The following is a 26,099-nucleotide window of genomic DNA, read 5'->3' as shown; positions in this document are numbered from 1 at the left end:
CACACCCAGCTCAGCTATTAACTGTCAATCAAATACCACAACTGCAGATGGCAGGGTATACATGCGCAATGAAAATAAAGGTATCTTATAGAACAGGGGTGTCCAAGTTCGGTCCTCAAGAGCCACAATCCAGCCTGTTTAGGCAAGATTTGCAAAAGCCTGATAATGAGCCTGATGATTTGAATCAGGTGTGTTTCCGTAGTGATGAACCTAAAACAGGCTGGATTGTGGACCGGACTTGGCCACCCCTGTTATAGATGAACGGCGGAAGGGTACTCTTGCTGTAATAAACGTAGCGCACATTTTTAGCAAAATACCCAGCTGTCAGTCACTGCGGAGTGATAGATGCTGTACAATGTGCTCATGTTTAACAATGCTGTGTGAACAATCCTGTTTGTATTCAACGGTGGCTATACAGCATTCTTTAGAATGAAGAATAATCAAGTATGAATTGGATATGCTAATGTCACCGCCATGTAAGCTAATCAATTAGCTTAATTTAGCCAGGGAAGTAGAGCCAAGGTTTTCCTTTCTTTCCTTCAGTTTCTGTCCATGTAGTGATTGTTTTTCAGGTGTCCCGTAACTGTAAGCACAGACACATTTGAAAATAGATGTAAAATAGACAACGGTTTATTCAACATTCCTCCGAACATCAAACAATCTATTCTCAGATGTAAATAAATTAGCTTGGATTCTTCTTCGTCTGACCATATGTTTGTGCTTTACCCACGTTACGAATAAACAGTAAGGCTTGTAAGACACTTCTACTTCACAACAGTAGGGGGAGTAGTCCAGAGGAGAAAAAAAAACAATAATTCCTTATCACATCTTTAATACATGATCCGTTTTGCTTTACTTTCCCATTCGCTCTCGCTCTCTCTCTCTTTCCAACACACACACACTCGCTCATCACATGTACATATACTAAAATGAGGGTATTGCATTGATGTGCAGAAGTGGGGGGGGTGGGTCGTTCAAAGGACAGAAACACACAGGCAGTCTCTCGTCTGCCCTTAACTTAAACCTCCCCCCACCCAAACATACACACACCTCCTCTCCTCTTGTTCCCCTCTGCCCTCAACTTAAACCCTCACCCCAATCTTACCCCAGCCAACTCAGCCTAGTCTACCCCCTACACATCCAACATCGTTGCCCCATTACCTATCAACCACCCACCTCCACACACAAACACACACACACATTCAAACACTCATTTACATATACTGACAATATTTTTCCCGCTGTAAATACACATCATACGACAGAATCTTTAGACATTTTCCCAGTATCTTTCGGAATGATGGCATGCGAGAAAGAGCCTTTTTATAACAGTGGCAGCGAAGTTCTGAATAGGAATAACAAACAGACTAAACCAGCATGTATTGGCCTGAATTCTAGAACAGTGAAAAATGGGGTTATTTCAAAGGAATTGTACTTTGAGTCGGCTGTTTAAAACAGCTGATACACATTATGGAAAGGCGACTGCAGTACGTACCTCAACGACTGTATATGTAGCTCAGGCTACTGATGATGCGTAGAGTTGCTCTCATATCCTGTAGCAGAATTCAATTTGGGAAACATTAACATAATTATATTAACTAAAATGGTACATAATACAAAAGGTTTCAAATGTGAGGCAGATGTCAAAACGGCTCTTCCTTTTAAGCTGCATAGTGGTTAAAGGGGAAGTCAGCCCAAACATTTTTTTCAAGAATATATTCTATTCAGGCTCACGAGTTGGAACAAGGCATTCTGATCAATATTACGTTTGTGGAATAGGAGTTAATCCACCCGTTTTTAGCCATCTCAGGGGGCGGACATTTTGTCACTTCTGTTGACTGAAAATGACATCAAAGTTGCTCAGGGCTCAGGTAACGGCCAATCACAGCTCAGCTTCAGCAGATAGATCACCCGTGATTGGTCATTACCTGAGCCCCGAGACACTTCGATGTCATTTTCAGTCGACAGAAATGACAAAATGGCCACCCCGGAGACGGCTAAAAACGGGTGGATTAACTCATACCCCACAAACGCAATATTAATCATTATGCCGTGGTTCAACTAGTGGGCCTGCATAGATCACATGTTTGGGTTGACTTGCCCTTTAAGTAGCAAATATCTTATTAAAATTGCATTTTGTATTTAGAGCTAAATCATACAATGCATCAAAAATAAATATTAGAGTTAGTCATATTCGTCACTTGATGGCTACCGTTTAAATAATGACCACGTAGACACAGCACTGATCATTCCAAAAAATATATGTCAAGGGAAATTCAAAGGTGTTCAGATCAGGATTCAATTCAAAGCTGCCACCTAAAATATAAAGACAACATCATTTGACATACCTTGTTATCTTCTGTGATGTGATTTGAAAAAAAAAAAAAGATGTGTGAATAAAGTCAAACACAATAAGAAATGTTTGTGTGTTGCAAAAGTTTCCGAGGGTCAGTTGGTCAGTGAGAACAACCCGCACCTGTGGTTAACTTTTACAAGGTGCAAACACATCAACCAAATGGAAGATTGCTGCACGTGCGCGCTCAGACACACACGCACACCCACGCACACACGCTTGCAGCCAGCTGTTGTTAGCGAGTTCATGATGGTGAAGACACGGCAGGGGGCTGTGACCTCCACACACTGCAATCTGATAGTGGAGGCAGGGCGGGAGGCCTCGGCATGTGTCTGATGTTGAACTTTATTCTGGGCCTCACTTTCCGTTGAGAAAACTCACAAAAGTGGTTGAAAAGGTCATGCGTTATTGTTTTTTTAACCAAAAGTGTCAAATATTAAATTGAAGCTGGCAAACATCTGCAGTTACAGTGTGGTGGCAAAAATGTTTGCCATCTTCTCAATTGTTTTTGTTTTTTTTTGCAGTTTCCCCATTTTAGATTGTCAAAGAAATGCAAATATCTGACAAAGATAACCAAAGTAGATTTTTTTAAATGGTGATTTGATTTATTAAATAAAGAAAGGAAGGCTTGTGGACTTTGAACCAGTCGAACGTGATATATGGTTAAGATTTTTCGTCTACAAGTTTGTAGACAATGACAATATCGAAAACTTTGTAACAGAATAGAGGATGGTAATTAGCGCTCAATTTTATTTTCATTAAAAATAGTACTTCTCTTGCACTGATACTTCATTTGTACATCTTCGATTGAAACAGTAAAGATGAATAAACTCGGGCCTGTGTGAAAGCCACATGTCTAAGGTCTCAAATTTTTTTGGAATGATGTTTCTGAGAAATCAATTATTTTGTAGGTGTTGAATCCTGGGAGAACCTCAGGTTTAGAAGGTCATTCTATAGTCACCTATAGTAGATGTTGAGCCAGGCGCTTTAGGCCTTAAAGCGGAAGTCAACCCAAACATACTTTTCTTCAATAATATGTTCCCATTAAGCCTACTAGTTGAAACACGGCATTCTGGTTAATTTTGCGTTTGTGGAATATAAGTTAAGCAGCCAAATGCACCGGTTTTTAGCAATCTCTGGGGGCGGCCATTTTGTCTTCTGTCGACTGAAAATGACATCACAACTGCTCACAACGACCAATCACGGCTGACCTGTTTTCTGAATCTGAGCCGAATCTGGCCGCCCCCAGAGATGGCTAAAAAAACAGTGCATTTTTCTGCTAAACTTTTATTCTACAAATGCAATATTTATCAGAATGCCTTGTTTCAACTAGTGGGCTTGCATAGAACATATTCTTGAAAAAAAATGTTTGCGTTGACTTCACCTTTAATGGATTAATTCAGCCATACTGGAGACTTGTTGACCATGAATGTCATTTTTAAGGTCATACTACAGCATTTCTATCTGATGCATTTCCCGAGTTTGACTAGGTCACTCCAAAACCTTTATTTTGTCTTTTTAAGCCATTCATAATTTGCTTCGGCTTCAGCGTGAAGTCACAAACTGATGACCAAATATACGCCCTCAGAATTTTTCGGGGAAGATCAGAATTCATGGTTCTATCAATCACAGCAAGTTGTCCAGGTCATGTAGTAGCGAAACAGCCCCAGACCATCACCTACCACCGCCATGTTGACTGTTGGTCTGATGTTCTTTTTCTGAAATTCTGTGTTACATGTACGCCAGATGTAACGAGACACACACACCTTCAAAAAGTTCACCTGTCGTCTTGTCAATCCAATCTTTTTTTTTTCTTGTCCAAAGGTAAGATGAGCCTCGGGCAATACTTTTTCACACAGGGCCAGTTGGCTTTGAATACTGGATGTTTTCCCCCTTAATAAACACAATCTCCATTTAAAAACTGCATTTGAAGTAAATATCTTTGTCTGATATTGACATTCATATTTACAAAATGAGCCTATACTTAAAAGCAAGTAGAAAAACTGCTAATGTAATGGGCTGGCGGGGGGAGTTGGTGGGTTCAAATTTTGGTTTGTTGGAGAAGGTCATTTTGATCAGCATTTCATTTTTGGCCTTCACTGATATTTACTACCTGCATTGACTCACTGTTGTCATTAAAATGATTTCAATCACTCAGATATTCTTATTGAGGTTATTTTTGCTTTGTATTATGTATGCATCCATATTTTACACGACAGTATGTCAGTATCCTTGTTGGAAAAGTAATTGTACAAGGGAAGCGAATTTCCTTACTGCTCAAATGATAATAAACTACTTTGAATCTTGAAATCTTGACTTAAGAAAATGTGGAAAAGTACCTTATCTAGGGTGCACTCACAATGGGCCGGGCCAGATCTATTGTATCTTGATTTGATATGATTGCCCCTCCCTCCTCTGTCCCTAACTGGGCATCACTCACTATTTACCAACATTTAGTTTCAATACAGTGTATACTGTAACTTTGGCTTTAAAGTGGACATGCCTCGGCAACATAGTGTGGGCCTACTATGCCTAATATACAAATTCCAAATTCCAATAAATTAATTTATATAACGATAAAAAATATCATATTTATTATATATAAATGTTTTGGTCTTTTGGGGTTAGGCTAAAATAAAGACAAATGAACCATGAATGTATATGAAAGACATTTTATCCACTTCATTTAGAGTTGTTCATTTGCCACACATTTTGACTTGTTAAGCGTTCAATATGACAATTTCACAAAATAACACCAAACAATTTTGGTGTAAATATCAGTCAAAAATGCATACTTCAGGTTACAACATTAATGCCAACAAATCTGTGAATTTATGACTCCAGCTTTTCATGTTTCATAAAACATTGACATGCAAACATGTTGACTGCACTTCTTAAGCAATGCACTAGATACTAAAAAATAATTTGACAAATAAAATGTACATACTGTGTATAAAAAATGAAAGACTGACCAAATTGAAGCCTTTTTTTTTTCAAATTGCAGCTTTTGTGATGTGAAAATTGTATTCCACTACGTTGAGGTGTCTTGAATTTGATTAATTGTTCAATTTAACATTCTGGTTGAAAACAGGGACATGGTAAAAGTTGAACACCTTTTTAACAATATCTAACTATTCTTGCCTTATAAGATTTCAGATTTCAATTCAATTAATTTTACATAATCGAAAGTGCGGACATTTAGAACCTGTATCGGTGTGACTTGTTTAGCTTTATTTTCCTATTTCAATGAATTAAATAACCACTGGATTGATCAGTACAACCATTGCCTGATTTGGCAATTTGGGGTTTTAGGTGAGAGATGTCTCCTCATATTCACTTTAACCGCATACTTCATCGATCGATCCATTTTCAATACCACTTGTCCTCATTAAATTAAGGTCAAGGGTGAGCTATCCCAGCTGACTTTGGGCAAGAGGCGGGTTACACGCAACACTGGTCACCAGACAATTGAAGCTCACGTACTTTTATGAACCTTTTATTTATTGTGTGCTGTGTCGTAATGTAATTTCCTATGCACGATTGAAATGTAACTTCAAAAGTCCCCGTAGCGGAACTAAAAATAATAATATTTCCATTGTTTCCTATGGGAAAAGCTGTTTCAAAATCAGAGTCAAGAGGTTGACCGGTGTCATGGAACTTGTGAACTACTACATTAGAACACACGTTACAGGCCATATCCAATTCACAATTAAGTGAGGCAGTGTGCGTGCGTGTGTGTGTGTGTGTGTGTGTGTGTGTGTGTGGTCTGTGCCATTCTGCAGGTACATGTGTATTGCACTGGTTGTCATTGGTCTGTCACTACAGGCTTTAGGCTCAGACAGGGAGGAGCAGCAGGAAGCTGCCCGCTGTCGACACGCACGATTTATGACACCTTGTCTTTCTTTGAAGAAGTGCTCCTGTTTGTACACACTCACTGCCGAAGCCAAGACTCACTCGGACATACACACAGGGAATATCGACGACTGGCATCAGTCGCTAATACAAGGTTCTAATGAAGCTGCACACACACTGTACGCTCACTTTGATAAGAACAGATGTTATGTGTGCAATGGACATATACATGTAAATACAGTATTATTGAGGATAAGCGATATCGATAATGGATGGATGGATGTTGGTAGTTGTGTATAAATACTTTTGTGGAATGTTACTTTTAGTGAGGACATATATTGTGGTGGGGTTTACATTACAAGTGACCTAAGGCTGAACCCTGAAGGCACATCCACTCCTTGTATTTTGGATGTGCACATGCACACGCACACACGCCTAAGCTAATGTGTTATTGTGTTCAAAACCCATTAACACAGAGATATGGCGAGTTCAGAAGTGATAAAGAAGTTTCCGAAACTGGGAAATAAATACATTGGAGTACAAGGCCATATAATAAATACGTAGAAAATCGAAGAAAATATGTAGGTAGAGTAGAATAGAAAAAAGAGAGATGGAAGGATAAGAAAGAGGAGCTCGAGAATGACCTCTGCCTGAACTCATTGGTGAACTACTGCCTCCATGTACTCCAGTTAACCTATCACACACTCACACGCGCGCACACACACACCAACACACGCACACACACCGAGTTTAGACTTATATAATGGGGACCAGGATAATATGTGTTTCCAGTTAAGCTTTGAAAGTATGAATGGGCGTTGATCACATTATTAGTCATGTCAGCATTGACTCCTGTCTCTCTCTTTTGCTCACTCGCTCTCACACAATACATACAAATATGTTGTATTTATGTCGTGCTTATTCTAAAACTGTGCCAATTTAACATCATTTGCAAATAGAGAACAATGTATTGATGTTCCTTAACTGAAAGACAATGCATGTAATATTCCTGAAGCATTTGTAGTATCTGGACTAACAATATCACATTAAATTCATTCTTAATCTAATCATGACCGATTCTTTTGAAATTCAAAACTGTGGAAAATAGGCAAACAATTTCAATATAGCTGTAAATGCACGTGCAATTTTCTTTTCTAACAATAGAGATGGGCAGTAATCGCTTGTCGAAAACAATCGATTTTGCCCAGATCAAGGCACAAGAGCCCTTCTTTCTTCAAACAAACATTCAATATTATGACACGTCGATATTGAGTGAATATATCATTGGTGTTCTCTTCATTTTAGCTGGCTTCTTGGCCGGTCTGTCTATCCGTCAATGATGGATGCCCGTTTTGCTGACGTTAGACGATAGACTGGAAACTTGAAACAAAAAGACGGACTACGCATATACCAAAGTGGATTTTCGTCCGTCGGTGTAATCATCACTAACCTGGTCAAGTCCAAATCGATCTCGCAGTCCATTATTCAAGGACGCCCGTTTTGTTGAAGAGAGGCAGAAACGCGACCCAGACTGAATTGACTGTATATGTACAGCAGGTGGCGTAATGCACCAAAGACAGAATCATCAGTTCCTCAGGATAACTAAATAGTAATAAAGTTGCTTTGAATATAAAGACAAGTTTTGCAGGGAAGTTCTTGTGAGTTAAGTTTTACCATCTTATTTTTATATTTGGAAAGAGTGGGGTTAGGAGGTTGTGAAACGGTATTTTGCCGCCCCCCGCCCCACTCCATTTCAGAAGGTAGCAGTAATGCAGTAATGCTCCAAAAGTTGTTTGCCAACCGCTACAAGACAGAAGAAGTAGAAGAAAAAGAAGATTAATTTGAAGAAAAAACACAACATTCTTTTATATCTCTCTCTCTCTCTCTCTTAGTTTCTTAGTTAGTTTTCTAAATGCAAAACGTAATTTCAATTAGTTGGATTTTTATTTTCAAACACTCTCATTATTTCTTTAAGCAAAATGTTGTTTTTTTTTGTTGTTAAAGGGACATTTGGGTGAGCTTAACATTGGCACTTATATAATAGCTTTGCATGTAAAAATGACATTAGTACTAAAATGCCCACCTCAAAAGAATGATTTATGGTCTTTTTTGTGATTAGGTTTACGACAAATGTGGCTTATGTCATGTTTTCGTCTCAGCGGTCAACGTCACGCGAGGAAAGCATGCTTGGTAATATTGCTTGCTATGTCATTTCTGTTGTCTAAAACGGTGACTGATCGCCACCAAAATGCAAATGCGCATTACTACTCTTGTCCACTTCAACCTGTGAAAGTATAAAAGTGTTCTGCACAATAGTTTGGATTTATAGACATAAAACGTGATCTCATCATGATCACCTCCACAAAATCAAAAATGCCGTCGATTGCTCCTCCACTTTCACAAGATGAAGCGGACAAGAGCATGAATGCGCACACGAACCCCGACTGGTTATATTTCGGACATTTAGCGACGCTAAACTCGTGTCTCAGGAGGGAGAGAGACAGCGGCGTGCAACAGCAGGCAGACTGGAGCCCCCTGCTTCCCTCCCCGGCTAAAGGTATGATTGGGACGGCTAATAGCAGCAACTAGCTTCAGGCCGTTAAAACAAAAGGCGTTAGCACAACAACATTAGCTCCTTACTGTTCGCCCAGCGTGTGGAGATGAAGATGAGCCTGTGTCTTCATGTCGCCTCGCAAGCAGTCGCGTGCGGTGTCCCTGCTTGCTTGCTTGCAGCCGCGACCTGCCTCAGTGAAGCGGCGTGAGAGTGACGTAAGCCCTCATTGAACAGCGAACAAAAAGTTTCGGCGAGGCTGACTGCACTGATGAGTGTTGCCGCATTGGAACGTGTCATTTCGGCTGTTACTTTCCAAATTGGACGGCGCGTTCTAAGTCGAAAAACTGGGTCCATTCCTCATCCAAATAAATGTGCACGTCTCATTCCCACTTCAGTCTCTGTAAATATCCTGACTGGTGTTTAATGCCTCGCCCGTTCTAACCGTGATCAGCAAAGAAGCAGTGTTTTTTTTTTGTTTTTTTAAGCAGCAGTGTGTGCTCGTCCCAGCCTAAATCCATGTAGCTCTGCTGACTTCCACATTTCCTCATTCTCATAAAAATCAGCCACGGAGAGGTTAATCCTTTTGATATGTTGAAGTGGGCATTAGTAGAGATGTCCACATAAATTTTGGTGCCATTTGATCGCCGTTTTTGGATGTTATAAGCAATAAAAGTACAATGATTTCCAATGGAGAGTTTGTAATCGGTTCCTCCTGTGACTCCGACCGAACAAGGATAGAATGGTAGGGGCGCGGCCATTCCCCTCATTAACAAGGGCCGTTATTCATTGAGTTACTTATTTATTAATTTCTCCAAAATGAATGGATAAAAGAGAAAATGGCAACTCTTTTCATTTTCCTGATCAAAAAATATATAATATTAACTTGTTAGTGAATACATGGCCATCCCGGCCCCACCGTCCCTTTAACCATATCCTTGCCACTGACCTACTTTCTATGGATCTAAACATTAAGCTTGAATTTAAGGAAGATGAATGAAAACAGTACACCTTCACTTCGACGCAAGATGGCTGTGAAAGTTTTCCTTGTCCGATTTCAAGTTGGGGTAATGAACTGGTATGAGTGTTGCAGTGCGCTTGTCCACATTGGTGATCAATTGTCCCTATCTCTCCTTCAGGGGGAAGCAGAAATGTATTTTCTGCAATATCAAAGCAGAATGGCACTCATTAGAGCACAAAACGCTGGCTAGACTCTAAGCAAAAGTGGACCACTAACTAACTAACTAACTAAATAAATAAATAAACAAATACACATGCACTCTATGGCACATATTGTCACTTTTACTTCACAAGAAATCAAGAAATAACTTCAATGATATTTCATCTGAGAAATATCATTGAAGTTACTAAGTTTGGTTATATTCTCAAACTTCTCAATTTCATTTAATTGATTTTAGCAGTGATTTCTAAACGTAGCCTAATTCTGTGGAATAAGCAAGGAACAATAAACAGAATTGCACCGCCATCCAGTGGCAGTGAGGTAAAAGTGCAAGTAAGGAGCCTTATTAAAAACGACTCTATGGAACGTAAACATTGTAGCCGGTCAGACGTTATTTTCAGGTTAAATACATTTTTAAAACTTACGTTAACCTGATGTTATGTAGAACATATTTTTAAAGATCTTGTTTGTACTAGATAAAACGAACAACGAAAAAAGTGTACAAATTGTCGAATTTGCCACATCTCCCTCTACTGAATCACATAAATGTACTCAAGTCCAAAAGAAGCAACAAGACAAGATTTTTGGTTTGATAAATCCATTTTAATGGAAAATGTAAAACCCCATTTGGACTTCATTTTACAAAGCATGATAACACACTTGAAAATTTTAAATTGAAGCAAGACGTGTTTTATAAAAATAACTCAGTCAATGTATATATGTATATATTTACACTTTAGTTTTTTTGAATTATTTTATCTTTTAACTTCAGAAGTTCAACATAGTAAATCTAAAAAAAATGAAAATGAATTATTTTCTTAAATAAATTACATCTTTTTTGTAAATGTCTGTTTTACAAGGAATACTTTTTTTCATAAAATGCAAAACTGTATGAGCAATTATTTTTTTCTATACATAATACAACTTTAGACAATCTTTACAACAGTTTGGCAGTTCATCTTCAAAAATGTATTTATGGCACGAGGACATTAGCATTTTCCAAAGTTACAGGCATTAGCTGGTGCATGTGTGTCCTCCATCACAGTAGAACCGTATAACAACTGAAAACCACTTAGAGCAAAACAGAGGGGGAGGGGGGGGGGACTACTGTACAAGTCACATTTACATTAATGCTTTTTTTGTCTCATTAACATCACATTTACACAAAGCTATAAAATAAATACATCTTCACAGAGAAACACAAAGTGACATAACAAAAAAGGAACAAACGAGGGGGCTGCTGACTCGACTCATACAGCTGATGATTTTTGCATTGCATTTTCCCACCTCACGTTTTTTTTTTCTCCGAGATCGACCCGCCCCCCCCACCCCCACCCCCCCGCCGACCATCAGAAATGATGGTCCTGAAGTTGCTTGCTGCTGGTGATGCTTTTGTAATCAGCAAAAAAAAAAGTCAGTTCAAGAAATGTACTGTATGGGCTCTTACTGCAGATTTAACCTGTGTTTGAACAGGGCAGGACTCAGCACCTTCAGTCTGTCCTGCTGCCCAAAGCAGCACTTGGGCTCACACGACAGTCCCACTTAAGAAGTCAGTGGCTATGATAAGGCTCCCAACCCTCTCTTAACGAACATTTGATTTTTTTTCTGTCTTTATGTTCAATGCAACAGTGGATGGTTAAAACCCCAGCCTGTCCAGTAGGCCCGCCTCTTTTTGAGTGTCACCTCTTGGCACGAAAGGTTTAAGGGGTAGGTGTGGGTTTGCCTCTTGCCAGCTACGTGAATGTCAGCCAACCAGGGAGTCTCCTGGATTACATAACAGCTCTACTCCGATTGTCACCTCCAGCAATTACATGACTCGGAGGAGCCGTTATGAGTTCTCTTCTTCCTCCTCCTCCTCCTCCTCCTCCTCCTCCTCCTCCCCTTCAGAAACGCTTTTTTTCAAAGAGCTCACGGCCTCTTTCACACAGTGGTACAGGATGTTCTTCACCTGTGGGGAAAGAGAAGGAATATTTGATTTATCCTGCCAACAATTCCAGGTTTTACATTAGTCAGCTGCAACTCGAACATGCTCCTTTTTTCTGTTGTTATGCCACGTCTTACAAGGGTGGTCATTCCCTAAAGTAGCAGCCAGATGCTTAACTCCAGAGTGTGCAGACCACATTGCACACGCACATAAATAAAAAGCAACGAAATTGACTTAACAGGCACAACCCGTCCAAGAAACTAAGGATAACGTCTCGTTGCCGTGGAGACCACCTTCAGTCCATGGACACAGGTGGGAGGGGAGATGTGAAGGCTATGCGACCGGCAGCAATACTTCCAGGAGAAAGTCCAGATAAAGCTTGTTTTGGGAACAGGCCGGCAATAATATCAGTTGACTGACCTTGAGTCTTGCTGGCACCTCTCAGAGAGCATAAATTAGCTGAATTGCCAATCAATTTTTCAAGCTGATTCGCCAACGCTACCGCAATACCATTTGCACGGTGTCTCAAGATTGTTCATACAACTATAAAGTGCATGTGCATGTCCGTATGTGCATGTCCGGATGTAACCTTTTAAAAATACATGTGCGCAGGTATGTGCAATGTGCATTGTTGAAAGGTCACTGTTTAGTAAATAATTCTGACTGATTTATTATTTGAAGCATTAATAGTATTAAAAAACACTCCCATGTGCAGTCCCGCTGTAATGTTCCTGACAAAATGTTGTACAGTGGTACCTCGACTTACGAACGTCTCTTCATACGAAATGTTCAAGTTACGAAAGGCCTCAACAGGAAAATATTGCCTCTTGTTACAAAAGAAATTTCAAGATACGAAAGGTAAAACTACAGTATGGGCTGCCACTCGCAGCTCCGGAGTTTCCTGAACGCAACATACTCATAGCTGCTCTGCCATTGGCTAGCCTTGCATCTTCCTGGCATCCCATTGGCTAAGAGGGACCTCTACCGTATGTGTCTATGTGTGCAGATAGGCAGGTAGATAGATAGTCTATGCAGCGTCCTCGTCATTCGCCCCTCGGGCCATGAGGTGTTCCGATAGTTTTACGTGAATTAAAAACGAGGAGAAGAAAAAAAGGAGAAAATTGTTTTTTTTGTCCACACAAACAAAGCAAGAGATAATAGAAAAGTATGAAAGGGGGATGCGTTTGGTTGATCTCGCCAAAGAATATGACCGTAATGTATCGACAGGCGCCACTTTATTAAATCAGTTCTTTACAAAACGCTAGGCAAAAACCACTTCTGAGAGAGAACATGAACCAAAGAGGGCAAAAAGTGACGAGGACAGCAGGTAAACGACCATCAATTTTAATTCTCTACTCTATTCTTTGTTTTTTACATTATGCACAACACTCATTTATTGTGCAATAATCTAATTGTAACATGTATTTGTTACATGTTTTGATACATTTTTATGCTTTATAAAACATTTTTGTCTCAATATTGGGGGACTTGGAACGGATTAGGGCATTCACATGGAAAACATGTTTCTACTTACAAAATTTTCTACTCAAGAAATTTCTTCCAGAACCAATTTATTTTGTAAGTAGAGGTACCACTGTATTGTATTGTATAAATGTTTCAAACTTTAGTGCTTTTGCAACCAAGCAAAAAAAATTGGCATGTAGTCTAGAGCCCTGCTTTAATTTATATTTCATTTATTTTATTCACGTGCAGTATATTCTCATGTTTGAGGTTGAATTTGTAGAACCCAAATGTTTGGAATAAATGGGTCATATTTTCTCATACCTACCGTTGCTGATTGTTGTTTTTTGTTTTATAGTATAACTTGATTAAGTTTCTTCTAAAAATTCATACAAAAAAAAAAAATTAAAGCATGTATCATTCCTGCTGATATCATATCGGACGATATCGGTATCGGACAGTAGTCTAGACCGCAATATCGGTATCGTATCGGAGGTGAAAAAAGTTGTATCGGCAGTTGAAGCACCAAAGAATGCCAGCGTTTTTTAACGGTGGCAAAACGGGGGATTACTATGTTGTTGTAAAAGTCTTAAATACAGTAATGTACCTTGCCGGAAATGTTTCATATTTCATATCCATATTGAGCTGCATATCGTTGCTGTCCTGTGACAAACATATTTGTCCAATTTTGTCTTTTTTTTCTTTAAAAGTTCACATTAATGGGATGTCTGTAATGCGGAAACCCCATTAACATGAAAAAAAAAAAAATACAAGAGAAAAAATGGAAGTACGTGTTTTGTTCCAAAGTGGTTGGGGACCCCGGATTTAGAGGGTTGAAGAACATTTATGGGGTTTTAACCCCCTTGAAATATGCCTAATTACGCCACTGGTTGACATTTCTGTCATACTCTATATTTGGTTTGTTTAATATAAAGTATACGTTAAAATAAATGGTTTGTGGCACCTATGTATTTGTATTTTTTCAGATGCTAACTACCACTTTTTCACTGGGAAATATACTATATTGCAATATTTCCATGTGTAACAACAGGGGGCAAGACATATTATTGTGTAATGCCAGAATGAGGTAAATAAACTGCCTAATTAACTCTTTTTAAAGACAGATTTACACAATCACCTGCAGTTTGTCTTCATAGTTGACTTCTTCATAGTTGGGTCTGAGCTGCTGGGTCAGGTGGAAGGAGTTGACCACATGCTCAGGAGACACAAAGTCATTAATGACCTGAACGCAGCTGTGAAGGTTCTGGACCTAACGGACAAGGTGAGCCAGTAAGACTTGCAAGTGCCAGATACAGTGACAAGGTCAGGTCAAGTGAACAATACGGATGCTATGTTGATTTTCTCATTTTAGCCGGTTCAACAAAAACTGTGTGTGTGTGTGTGTGTCTACCTGATGCATAGACCCAGCTGGTATTAGAACAGAGTCTCCCAGGAATTGAACAACAGTCCAACCCTGCACCCCATGTTCATCCAAAAGCTGCTGCCGCTGTTTCTTGCTCAGGTACCAGCCCTGCTCTCTGATTGGATCCTGGTCCATTGATACATCCAATCCCTGCTCCTTGCAGAGCTAACATAATCATGGTTTGTGAGGGCATAATTCAGTGGAGAGAGAGAAGGGGAGAAAACAGGTTAACATTTTGAAAAATGTATTTATTCTACTCATTATAATCCCTCAAGGGATACATGACAATGTCTCACCAGGAATGCTCCAATTATCATGATATTATATATCATAAAAATAGTTTGACAAAACAGATGATTAGGCCATCTTGACTGAAATGAAATGAAATGAAATTGTCTATATCCAGGGTTGGGTCACGTATTGAGAAAATGTAGACTAAATGCTAAAACATGCCGTACGCAAATCATGCTCTGCAGATAATAATAAAACCATAACGATTACTTATAAACAATGTTTACTTATTTGATTTTCAAACGTATTGGTACGATGAAGGCCAACTGCTAAAAACATAGCTTTTTTTTTACTTGCATATGCAGAAGTCGATACCCCATGGCATTATGGGAAAAATGCTATGGTTTTTAGCCTATATTGTATCAATATGTTCAAATGTACTTTGCAAATAAGTGCGAACAAGTTTGACAGTCAAAAATGTTAATTCCACATAAGGAGTTCCACGCTTCCGTACGAGCATGCTTGTGGGGTGTATCATACTTTTACTGAAAAAAAAACAAGAGAACCTCACAAATAAGGGAAGTCATGATTTTTTTTTTCCTCAGCCCCCCACATAACGGTCTTTAGCCCTGGTAGAGAAAAAATACTACGTTGAATAATATTCTATAATTATACACCTATATTATATTATTATATAATTAATAATTATAATAATAATTTAATACATTAACTTTTAAATAGACTTGAGGTATGATGAGCTCAGTGGGTTTGTTCTTATTAAATCATGTTAAAACATTTAACATATTGCATCAAGCAATTTTTGCCCAGATAATCTGCTTGTGTTTGAAGAATTTCTTTAAAAAGCTAGAACATAGGCAATTTCACTCTTAATACTGTCAGCTCAATATTGTTGCATCTGCATTTGTCAACCAAAATCTGAATTGAAAAACGTTGCTCGTTTTGCGACATTTTTATTCAATTGGGATGTGAGCAATTAAGTTGACGCCTCTCATTAATTAGATACGTACAGGTATTTAATTGAGTTCCATGTGGTTTATAAACATTTTTATGATTTAGAAACACAAGGTCCTTGGTTTATGTGTTATGTGAGAATAATTTGTTAATTTTTAATCTTTTTTTTTTTTAATTGACAAATATTAGTGTTGAAATGTTTGTAGGTCTCTAGTCCATAAGCCCAATTAGCAATTTACAAAACAACTACTTACTCAATCTTTTATCTTTCAAGAAGGTATCCAATGTAAATAAAGACTCACAAAAGTCGATTGGATTTTCTCATCAGTTTTCTTTTCCATCTCTGAAGTTCAGAATCATACAATAATCTGATGTGTGCAACTTTTCCATCCTCGCGAATGCTCTCACCCGAGACGGGCGAGGAAAAGAAAAGGGGCACGGTCTAACATGCAGCCCTCACATTTATACTGTCTTCAAAATGTAAACATAATGTGGGCTGGTCTCCTCCCTGGCTGTCCCTCCCTATGGAGCTGATCTTCACAGCTGGTTCCGTGCTCAGATCAGGGCACTCTGACTCTTAGACTTAACTGATTATGCGATGTGTAATTCCCATTTTGGTTTTTGCTTAACCTGTTGGCTAATATAAAGCCATTCATATAGATTTAGATCCTTCATTAGATTGAAATGAATTACCGTATATGCATAACACAGAAGAAAAAAAAACACATATAAGTCGCACTGAAATGATATACACTACAGGTTATTCTGCCCGTTGTAAAGTCAATATGTAATGCAGGTTTATATGCAGCCTTAGAACGCCCTCCTGTGGTTGTTTGGTGTATTGTTTGCTGACCTTGAAAAGGAAAGGGATATGTTAATAATGTCACAGAGTGACAGAGTATAAATCGGCCCCCCCGGCCAAACTATGAAAAAAAAACATGACTTATAGTCTGGAAAATATGGTATGCTATTATTTAAAATGTATTCTGCATTCTTTCGATGCGAACATTTTAAACAATAACTGGTCCATCAATTGAAAGTGTTATGATGAATTAAACCCTCATTTCAAGCTGCTGCTTCTTTATGTCGCTTACCTTGTACAAGAACTCCCGGACTTTGTCCATGTCTTTGTTGAGGTAGATGTGCCATAGTGCCCCCGGAGTTTCACTGGAATCCTTCAGCCTCTTCCGAACCCCCTCATCTAGATTGTCCTCTTCCAGTCGCTTTAACACTCCTACAACCACACATAAAAACAAATGTTCATATATTTAATCTATTTAGACTGTTATGTCAAATCAATTCATTTGTTTTTAGTCCCATCCATTTACACCGAATCCCTACACTGTCTGGCAAGTGCAACACTATGCCATTGACTCATTCCTACTAGTAAATACTGACTTCCTAATGAGAAGTAAACAATTCCAAATGAACACAATTCCATTTTTGTAGTTATTGTAATACCAGATACATATTTTGGACATTTTACCGGTTTTGGACAAGACTCCATTGCCTTTGGCCACTCCGACATATACGAGTATAGAAACCACATCTGAGACTTCTACGTGGAGGTTGGCAGTCCCAAAGTCCTGGTCCTGAGATGCAGCTACACCTACAAAATGTGAAACAACTGATTAATCAAGAGTAGGGATTCTTAGAAGAATTGGAACTACAAATAAAAGGTGGAAGACAATCACAACGTACCCTATATGATCACTACTCAATAAAAGGCATATTCAGCTTTGGGGTAAAACGTGTGTCATCAGTACGTTACAACATGGCTAGATATTGGCTTCCTTGGACATTTTAAAAAAGAAAAGACATTTCTTTTGGCTGTACAGTTCCTTGTTTGATACCAGCAAGTTGTGCAAAAAGTACTAAGACACTGAACATTTGTGCATTCACAAGTTTACACAAGGTCAAATTAGGTTAACCTGTAAAGGTTAGAATGCAGGTTAGGAGCATTCTGAAATTTCCCTCAATATCTCTACATTTCTGTGGGTGGGTGTGTGGGACAACATCGGATTTAATTCTTTTTTTTTTTTCACTTTATTATTCATTTACACTGAGGCCTTACCATAGGCACAGCAGAGTCTTGGTCCCAAATCTGGCCTGACGAAGAAAGACGGCAGATGAGATGCTAAGTTTAGACTTCCTTCTGGATCGGAGTACTCAGGCAGCGGCAGGTTCTTCATTAAATCATCATATCTGGAGGAGGGATAGAAATTGGGATGAATTATATACAGTACCCTTATGTCTCTCCATAACTTTAATTGTGTGGCTTTTCATTAGCCGAAAGGAAGTAAAACACAAATATGGACCTTGAAGGCATGAGAGCCATGAACTCCTCTCCGGAAGGCCAGTCCTTCAGTCTGTAAACCACAGGTTCCCCATCCTTGGACTTGAGTCGTTCTAAACAATTTAGAGGATCTTTGTTAGATTAACAATTGTGATCTTTTTTCTCAGTACCCAAATCAAAGGTCAGTGCTTGAACTCACTGGTGATGTCCTCAAATCCATCCCAGAACTCTTTGATCCCTGAGTTGGAGACCACTTGGTCTTTACAATTGAGAAGGTCCCCCTGATGGTCTGCAAACTCCTGATTGAAAGAGTCCGCTTTCCACAGAGTGGCATTCAGACGCTTATGGATCCCGGACACCAACACAGGCTATACAAAACATACAAACCGCATATAGGAAAGATTAGAAATGAAATGTCCTGCACTACTAATAACAACTGCTAATACGGATGACATGTACCTGGCCCTGTTTCCAGCATTCTCGAAAGAGCTTCCAGTTATTCTGGTTACGGTGATCTTTGAGCCAAAGCAGTCGTCCATTATTTAGCCAGCAGTGGGGAATATCTGGATGCTGATTGGATGAATCCTCTGCAATTAGTGTTATAACAGGCATTGACTTCTTCTTGTCTGTTTTGACGTCTTCTGGCAGAGCAGGTGCGGGGTTGCTGTTGTTGGCAGGGATGACTGGCTCTTGCTTGATTGAAAGCTTTGTGGTGATAGTCTGGCGACTGGCAGGGATTTTGTTTTCAACAACTGATGCAATGATGTCATCGAGGATATTCGGCATGGTTCGTCCACCTTTGCCAGCCTTGAAAGAGGCATAAAACAAATTATTTTATTCACAATTAAATATTTTGCTTTTTTTTTTTTTCCCAAAGTCTGAATGAAACACACTTCTACGTCATAAATATAGAACAAAGAAAAGACAGTCAGTACGGCGGCAATTGAGCATGTCTTCTTGTGCTGCCATTGTGCCAATTAGTTCAATGCGTCCCGTTGGTAACGTCGTATGTTGGGACTGTCGTAAACAGAGGACACTCTGTGTTGCGTTTATAGTTTGAAGTTGTGTTGAACGGTAGTCAAATTAGAGTTGTGTCGAATATTATGGTCACAGACCGTGGGCCGTGGGGTAAATATAACTTCTGTTTATAAGCTCCATGACCACCATCTGGGGTGGTTGTGAAAATGTGAAAAATGGGTCCGAAGAACCCTTTTAATTCATTCAATCCCAAAGACATATTTATATGTCTTTTCACAGTCTAGCCATTCAAAATTTAAAATTTATATATTTTTTTTCAAATTTTTTCAAACGTTAGGGTAAAAGAGTCTGAGAATGTCTGGTACTGAATGAGGTAAGAATTTTTTTTTCCCACATGCGCAAAGGTTGCACGTTATTGAGTACTGTTCCGCCAAAGTATGACTTGCAGGGCTCCAGACTGTCCCTAAGTGGCATTTTATTGGTTATCGTCTACAAAATGGGCGTCTGCCATAGGCGGATAGACGGACCGGTCCGTCTCATAGGAGGAATGCCCAGCTCTGCTTATAGCAACGTTTCTCACAATATTCTTCGCTTCACTTGATAATATTTTGTCTGTCTACAAGTCTGCTATCTTGCATGTTTTGTATTCTTTTTTTCAATTTTTTATTGTGGTACGCGATCGCCAATAGTATAGCACTTCTCATTGCTCATGACAGATATTGCCATCTTAAATTCATCACTGAGAGGCTGGGCCAGGCAGTTATAATATTTTAAAATAATGTGCACATTCCTGGCATGTGAAAAGAAAACTAGGTATAAAAGTTATATTTTTTCCTCCCATATTTTTAATAAAGCTTTATTTCCCACCCCTTTACTGGCTCATCAAACTACATGATGAATCCTCAGACCCCAGGGACTATTACCTCAATTGGTTGAGAGTGAGAGTCAACTATGAGGAACAGCTCTCAATATCAAGCAGTGCAGTTCCTCACCACTGCAAATTACAACCACAATACATAAGTAAAAAAAAAAATGTTGGCTTAATACCCCCTCTGACAGTGTCAGTCAAAACTGAACATTACTATCTTCACTAAAGCAAAATATTTGATACAGCTCTTGTACTGGATATCATTTTATTGTGCATATAGTCATAGCACAATTGTGACAAGTTAAACAGGGGAGCCAACAGTCACAGCTTCCAACCATCTACATACAAGCACTGCGTTTTAATAAGTCTGCACCAAAGCCAGTTTTCCAAAACACCACTTGCAAGCGGATGAAAGGGTGAAAAGCATGGAAACATATCTACATTTGTGTGAACAAGGCCTGAAGGCAACTTCACTTCCTGTCTCCATGACTTATTTCGATATACATTTATTTATTTATATTGTAACTTGTGTCAATAACGTGTCGCTCCCTTTGACTCTCTGCTCTCTTAATCAACCCGTGTGGATTAATAGTTTTCAGAATCTGTACTGGAATGTGAGAACAGGGAATCCATGAACATTGAGCTCATCTCCTCTAATATTGGTTGATGTTGAAATGTTGAAATGTGAGCACCTGTGAAGCAGTTGAGTATACTGGCGCAAAGGCAATTCCAGCATCAGTGGAGCCCAGCTTTAGCTTTCCTGCAGTGGTGGTGAGCAGATCTCGGAGAGTAGAGCCCTGCTCTGTACTGTTAGCAATCAGTGAAGTGGTTTTACATTGCTGCAGAACCTCCAGGCTGTCCCCTTCTTTCACAGATTTTCCCAGTAACATAGAGTCTTTGTTTTCTGTTTGAAAATGAATACATTACAAAAACATGACCTTTCAGTGAGTGGTAGTCCAACACATCTTAATTAGTCTGAATTCATTTGGAAGAAAACTGATGTGAATTGTTGTACTTGCCTTTCTTTTCCTCTCTGGATTTCTGCTCTGCCAGGTCAGCCAGGAAATGCAGAGGCGACTGTGACTCTGGTGGAGTAACCGCACTTCCTTCATCGCTGCCCGGACTTCTTCCTCCTCCTCCGTTGGTCTCTACTTTAGTTCCTCCTTGGTCAGAGTTCTGTTGACAGCGTGGCTCAGTCTTCACCAGGGACAGTTTGTTGCTATGGTTCAGAACATTCTGTAGTACCTGGCAGAGAGGTAAGGATTGCGGGTTAAATTACTTTCTTCATTCAAAAAAATGGTCAATGCAAAGGTTTGTTTTAGAGGAAATCTTGGTAACCACAAATGGAATCTTTTTCCCCTTTGTTTCATGCTGTTCTCACACTTGAACTGTGCTTGAACCCAGTGGATGCCGACTGCCTGATTAAGATTTGCACATGCAAAAACGTGTGCAAAATGTATTGCTAACACAAACGGATATGGAAGCTGATGAACTAAGGCCCGGAACAAATAAGGATTTTTCAAATCTTTAAATATGTTTTAAATTGTGACACAGAGATATAAAATCTTGCATATAAAGGGAAAGTAACCCCCCATTTTTTCTTTACAATAATATACTCAAGATAGATACGATTAGCCTCTTCTAGCATAGCTGGAAGAAATGGGCCCAGGCCTGGCTTGATTGCTGAGCAATGTCATCTAATTACTTTATTGTGATCATTACTTGCCAGTTATTCTTATTATATAACCGTTACCTTGCATAATAATATTATGAATCAGATTTTTACAAATGCAATCTTTCTTTTATAAATTGATGTTTTTCAATAAACCTACTACTTTTAGAACAGTATCTGTAATGAATTATACTGTATCCCCCCTCACCCCCCCCCTTTTTTTAACATATATATTACATAATTAAAATACTTCACTACCATTATGACTTTGGAAACCAAAACAGTAAAACAAAAAGTAAGATTTGCCCCCCTAACTATTTCAACACAGTTTGTCACTATTGCAAAAAAAATTACAGTAGTGTTTCTACTGTGTGTATTCAAATTAGGGATGTCCCAATCACGATCATGTGTAGCTTTTGAGCACAAACAAACGCAGTGCGTAACTTGCATAACACACACTTTCAAAGCCGCCGGCAGCGACGTCAAGCCGTGCGCCAGAGCGCACGTTATATCGCATCACTTTCTTTGATTTTTTGCGGGTTTTTTTGTTGTTTTTTTAAAAATCTGGATGTAGGATATGATAGCGCCAAATCTTACTTTTCATTAGAACACATGATTGTTGAAGCATTCCACAATAGCAGCCTTTTCTCCTACATATGTGAACATGGTTGCAACGGGATCACCCACATGGCACACTTTTGGTTCGCCTGGACATCCTCTTAGTAAAGCTTGTGTAAAATGCTCATTTTCTGTCGTATTATTGTCAAATATGAAATGGAATTGGAGGAGCCTTTGAGATGTAATCCTGTTGTGTTATTTAGTAGACCACGCAAATACAAAATTTTCCAGGCAGATTTTTGGAAAAGAAAAAAAATAGGCTGACATAAAATCCGCCTTCTTTTATGTATTCAAACTTCCATAATTCAGTGCCAGTCGCACTTAAAACGATTCTGACGGTTGAGGAGAAAAATTAAAAGTGTTATCTTCAAAAAGAGACCAAAACTATGCTGATACTCCAAATGGTTCAAGTACAGCTTCAGTTTTACTTTGGGTGCACCTTTTTAGGCGTTCAGGTAAAAATACCAGGAGAATTGCAACGTGTTAAGAACCATTTATACTTGCAATATGCCGCAAATTCTTAGGTTTCAATAATTGTACCATAACCATTAATTTTCTACCATTTATTGACAGACTTTGGGTGAAAGGCAAGTTACACCCTGGCCTGGACTGTTTGCCGGTCATTCAGAGGGCAAGCTAACATCCCTTCAAATTTAATGTGACAATAGTTCACTTGTTGCGTATTTTAGTGTGTCATTGCTACTGGAGGCTGTTCCTATTATTACAGCATCAAAGAAAATATGCATTATTCACTTAATTGAAATGGACGCCAGTGAGTTGTAGTATTAAACGATGCAAACACTATACCTGTGACACTCCATTAGTGGTTGGTAGTTTGCTGAGGAGATTCTGTTTGCTGGCGCATGCACAATGCAGTTTGATGTTGTGTTTTTCTCTCAGTGAATGCATAGAGGTCACTAATTCAGTAAGCACTGAAAAATAATGGAAAGGAAAAAAGATGAGAATTAAGCTTCATTGTAGGAAATGTGGACATTTGGCTGGAGCAAGAGAGCATGGTGAGCTTGTAATACATTAAGACAAACAAGAATAAAAGCATTGTTTTGTGAAATTATTGACTGTATATTTTAAGTAACACTCATTCAAAATAATACAACACATCAAGACAATCAACTGTCAACGTGTTGTCTGAACAATGCTATTCTAGTCCATGTTCATTTTGTATTTCTTTTCACACATTTGTATGATGTTACAAGCTATCAGTTATCACATACACTGTAATACAGACAGATGAAGATTCAGAACTATGCTAACTATTACCTGTGCCAGGTATGATCTGTGTTGGCATTAGGTGTTTGTGATCATGAGGTTGGCCTTTCACACATTTCAGCCAGCCATACAGTTCTTTATCTGACAACAGAAAGATATAGGTCAGAGCAAATATTAACTTATACAACTGGAAAACAAATGACACAAACATGTAATTGAGCAAAATTGCTGTTGTACTTTGCACAAAATGATGGGGATTTTTTTTTTTTAGTTAACGGATACGGCAAGATGCTTTCACATTCCTTTAATGGATTTTTTGCTTAAATTAAGAAATGAAAGTTCGGGAATGTGTCATACCGAGAGTGTGTACGTTTTCTAAACATAAAGACATCTACTTAGGTTATTCGTTATTGATTCATTTGGCCTTTCATTTTGCTAAACCTCTCCAACCATAAACTGACCTTTGGAGCTCCTTCTTTCCTTGGCCTTGTAGCAGTCCAGGCAGACAACAAAGCCACATTTCTGACAGACCCAGTGGATGTTGAAGAGCGTTGCCTCACAGGCATCGCACATCTCCCTCACTCCCTTAACTGCGCGCTTCCACACGAGCTTGGCTGAAACACACACAAAAAGCTGTTAACGCTAAAAGTGTCCAGTGAATGTCCATAATTTGAGTTCATTTCACACTTAAAAAGAAAAAGGTTAAGCAGTGCAAAGCAGAAATGGCTTACACAACTCCACGTCTGTGGCAAAGTAAACATTGTTGGCTAATTTGAATGAATTGTAATTGCTCAACACGTAACAAGCTCATTCATACACTAGCTGCACTGCCACCACTGACGGTCTTGCCCAGAGGCAATTAACACACAGATAAACAAGGGACTACTGTAATCAAAATGAGACTTATTGCTCGGACAACGCACCATCCTTTTTGACCCACGAGGCTGCTGTATTCTCCATCAGGACCATTTGACAGAACATGTCTCCTATAAAACTGAGGATGTACTTGGCTGTGGTTTGGTCCAGGTGACTCTCCTCCATTGCTCCAGGGATCCACAGGGCAAGGGCCTCATCATCAAACTGGTCTGGAGTGGAAAAACCATCCATTCGGATTACTCCATTCTTACTGTAGGAGAGCCTGAAAGGGGAAAATGATAAAAATAGTACAAACATTAGAAAATACGTATATTTTCTTGAATGCAGACATCATTATACAGAATACAGTCCAATTTAAAAAATAGATTATTAATAAGATCCTATCCATCTATCTGTATGAAGTGTGTGTGGGCTTTCTCCTGGTAGTCTGGCTTCCTTCCACAATCCAAAAATATGCATGGTTCATTGAAGAAGAATTGTCAAAAGGTGTGAATGTGACTGTGAAAGGTTGGTTGTGTCCTGCGATTAACCGGTCACTGTATTGCCTTAGACTGGATGAAGGTCCTATAGGGTTAGCAAACAAGAATCAGTAGCAGAGATCTGTAGGCGGGGGAGACAAAGAGGTATTGCAGTAGCAGCAGGTCTACAGTGAGGAAAGATTATAGAGCAGCAAATCCTCTTTGACAGATTTACGCAGGTTGATCCCTGACTGCAAATGTTGCTGCTTATCCAGCCATAGTGCCTGTATTTAATGAGCATCCATACTGTAGCAAATGTGTATGTTTTGGGGCAGAAAGGACAAGCAAAACATACAAAACCAAAAATAACATCCACATTTATGGACAGCGTTGTGATTGTTTTAGTTTGATTTGACACATTGTCACCTTCCTAAAATAAGGGCCTTACCCGTAAGCCATTTATTCATTGTTTTCAGAAAAAAAATAATAAATAAATAAAAAACTGAACCAAATACAGATTATATTTATTAATTATTTAATTTCTGGGGTAGAACTGAATGACTCATTTAACTAAGGATGTAGCTGATTTTAGCTGAGGTGGTCAGCATCACGAGGACATGAGGAAAAAAAAAAAGTCAAAATATGAGATAGTCCATTATTTTAAGAGGGTGACAACATGCTTTGAGGCTTGCTCTTAAAATATAAGTTGGTATGCAACACATGTAATGTTCATTTCAAAAGGAACTGGAACCTAAGTACTTATTATAAAAGTATTACAAATTCCTTAAACATCCTGCAACGTGAATTCAAAGATGTCTTTCTATATACATTATAAGCTACAGTACATGTTTGAAGATAATTGATGAAAACGTGCAAAGACTGATTTTTTTTTGAAGGGGGGGCATGGCTAAAACGGCACCCAGTAGTGCACATAGAAGCCCAGCATTAGTTGACCCTCCCCTAATATATAAGAAGTGAGCGGCTTTGTTCCATCAGTGGCAATCTGGCTCAAGTGCACATGACGTAGAATTAATTGGCCCATTTCTGCCACGAGAGTGTGCAGTTTGCTTGCTAGCTATGCTTACAACCCAAAAAATGTATCTTTCCTGGATGCCTCAAATTACAAAACAGCTTGGCGTCATTATCAAATTTCCATTGG

At 39.0% G+C, this 26,099-nt stretch overlaps 1 protein-coding gene across 2 annotated transcripts in view; it reads right to left on the bottom strand.

The window, feature by feature from the left end:
• Positions 1–10,517: 10,517 nt before the first annotated feature.
• Positions 10,518–26,099, bottom strand: part of jmjd1cb (jumonji domain containing 1Cb) — a 121,732-nt gene continuing 106,150 nt past the window's right edge. For both annotated transcript variants that reach the window (XM_086016628.1, XM_086016629.1), the window contains 15 exons: positions 24,530–24,744; positions 24,068–24,220; positions 23,658–23,747; positions 23,187–23,311; positions 21,109–21,334; positions 20,782–20,993; positions 18,703–19,050; positions 18,443–18,611; positions 18,266–18,356; positions 18,022–18,152; positions 17,434–17,556; positions 17,042–17,181; positions 14,733–14,909; positions 14,460–14,591; positions 10,518–11,884 (listed from right to left, as the gene is read on the bottom strand). In XM_086016628.1, the coding sequence (XP_085872754.1) occupies positions 11,765–11,884; positions 14,460–14,591; positions 14,733–14,909; positions 17,042–17,181; positions 17,434–17,556; positions 18,022–18,152; positions 18,266–18,356; positions 18,443–18,611; positions 18,703–19,050; positions 20,782–20,993; positions 21,109–21,334; positions 23,187–23,311; positions 23,658–23,747; positions 24,068–24,220; positions 24,530–24,744 (2,452 nt within the window). In that variant the 3' untranslated portion in view covers positions 10,518–11,764. The remainder of the gene's footprint in view (positions 11,885–14,459; positions 14,592–14,732; positions 14,910–17,041; positions 17,182–17,433; positions 17,557–18,021; positions 18,153–18,265; positions 18,357–18,442; positions 18,612–18,702; positions 19,051–20,781; positions 20,994–21,108; positions 21,335–23,186; positions 23,312–23,657; positions 23,748–24,067; positions 24,221–24,529; positions 24,745–26,099) is intronic.

This window comes from Filicampus tigris, chromosome 19 (genome assembly GCF_054856515.1).
Source record: "Filicampus tigris isolate MCC_2025a chromosome 19, RoL_Ftig_1.0, whole genome shotgun sequence".
Lineage (NCBI taxonomy): Eukaryota > Metazoa > Chordata > Actinopteri > Syngnathiformes > Syngnathidae > Filicampus > Filicampus tigris.
The sequence above is the reverse complement of the archived record's forward strand: the minus strand, read 5'-3'. Positions and strand labels throughout refer to the sequence as shown.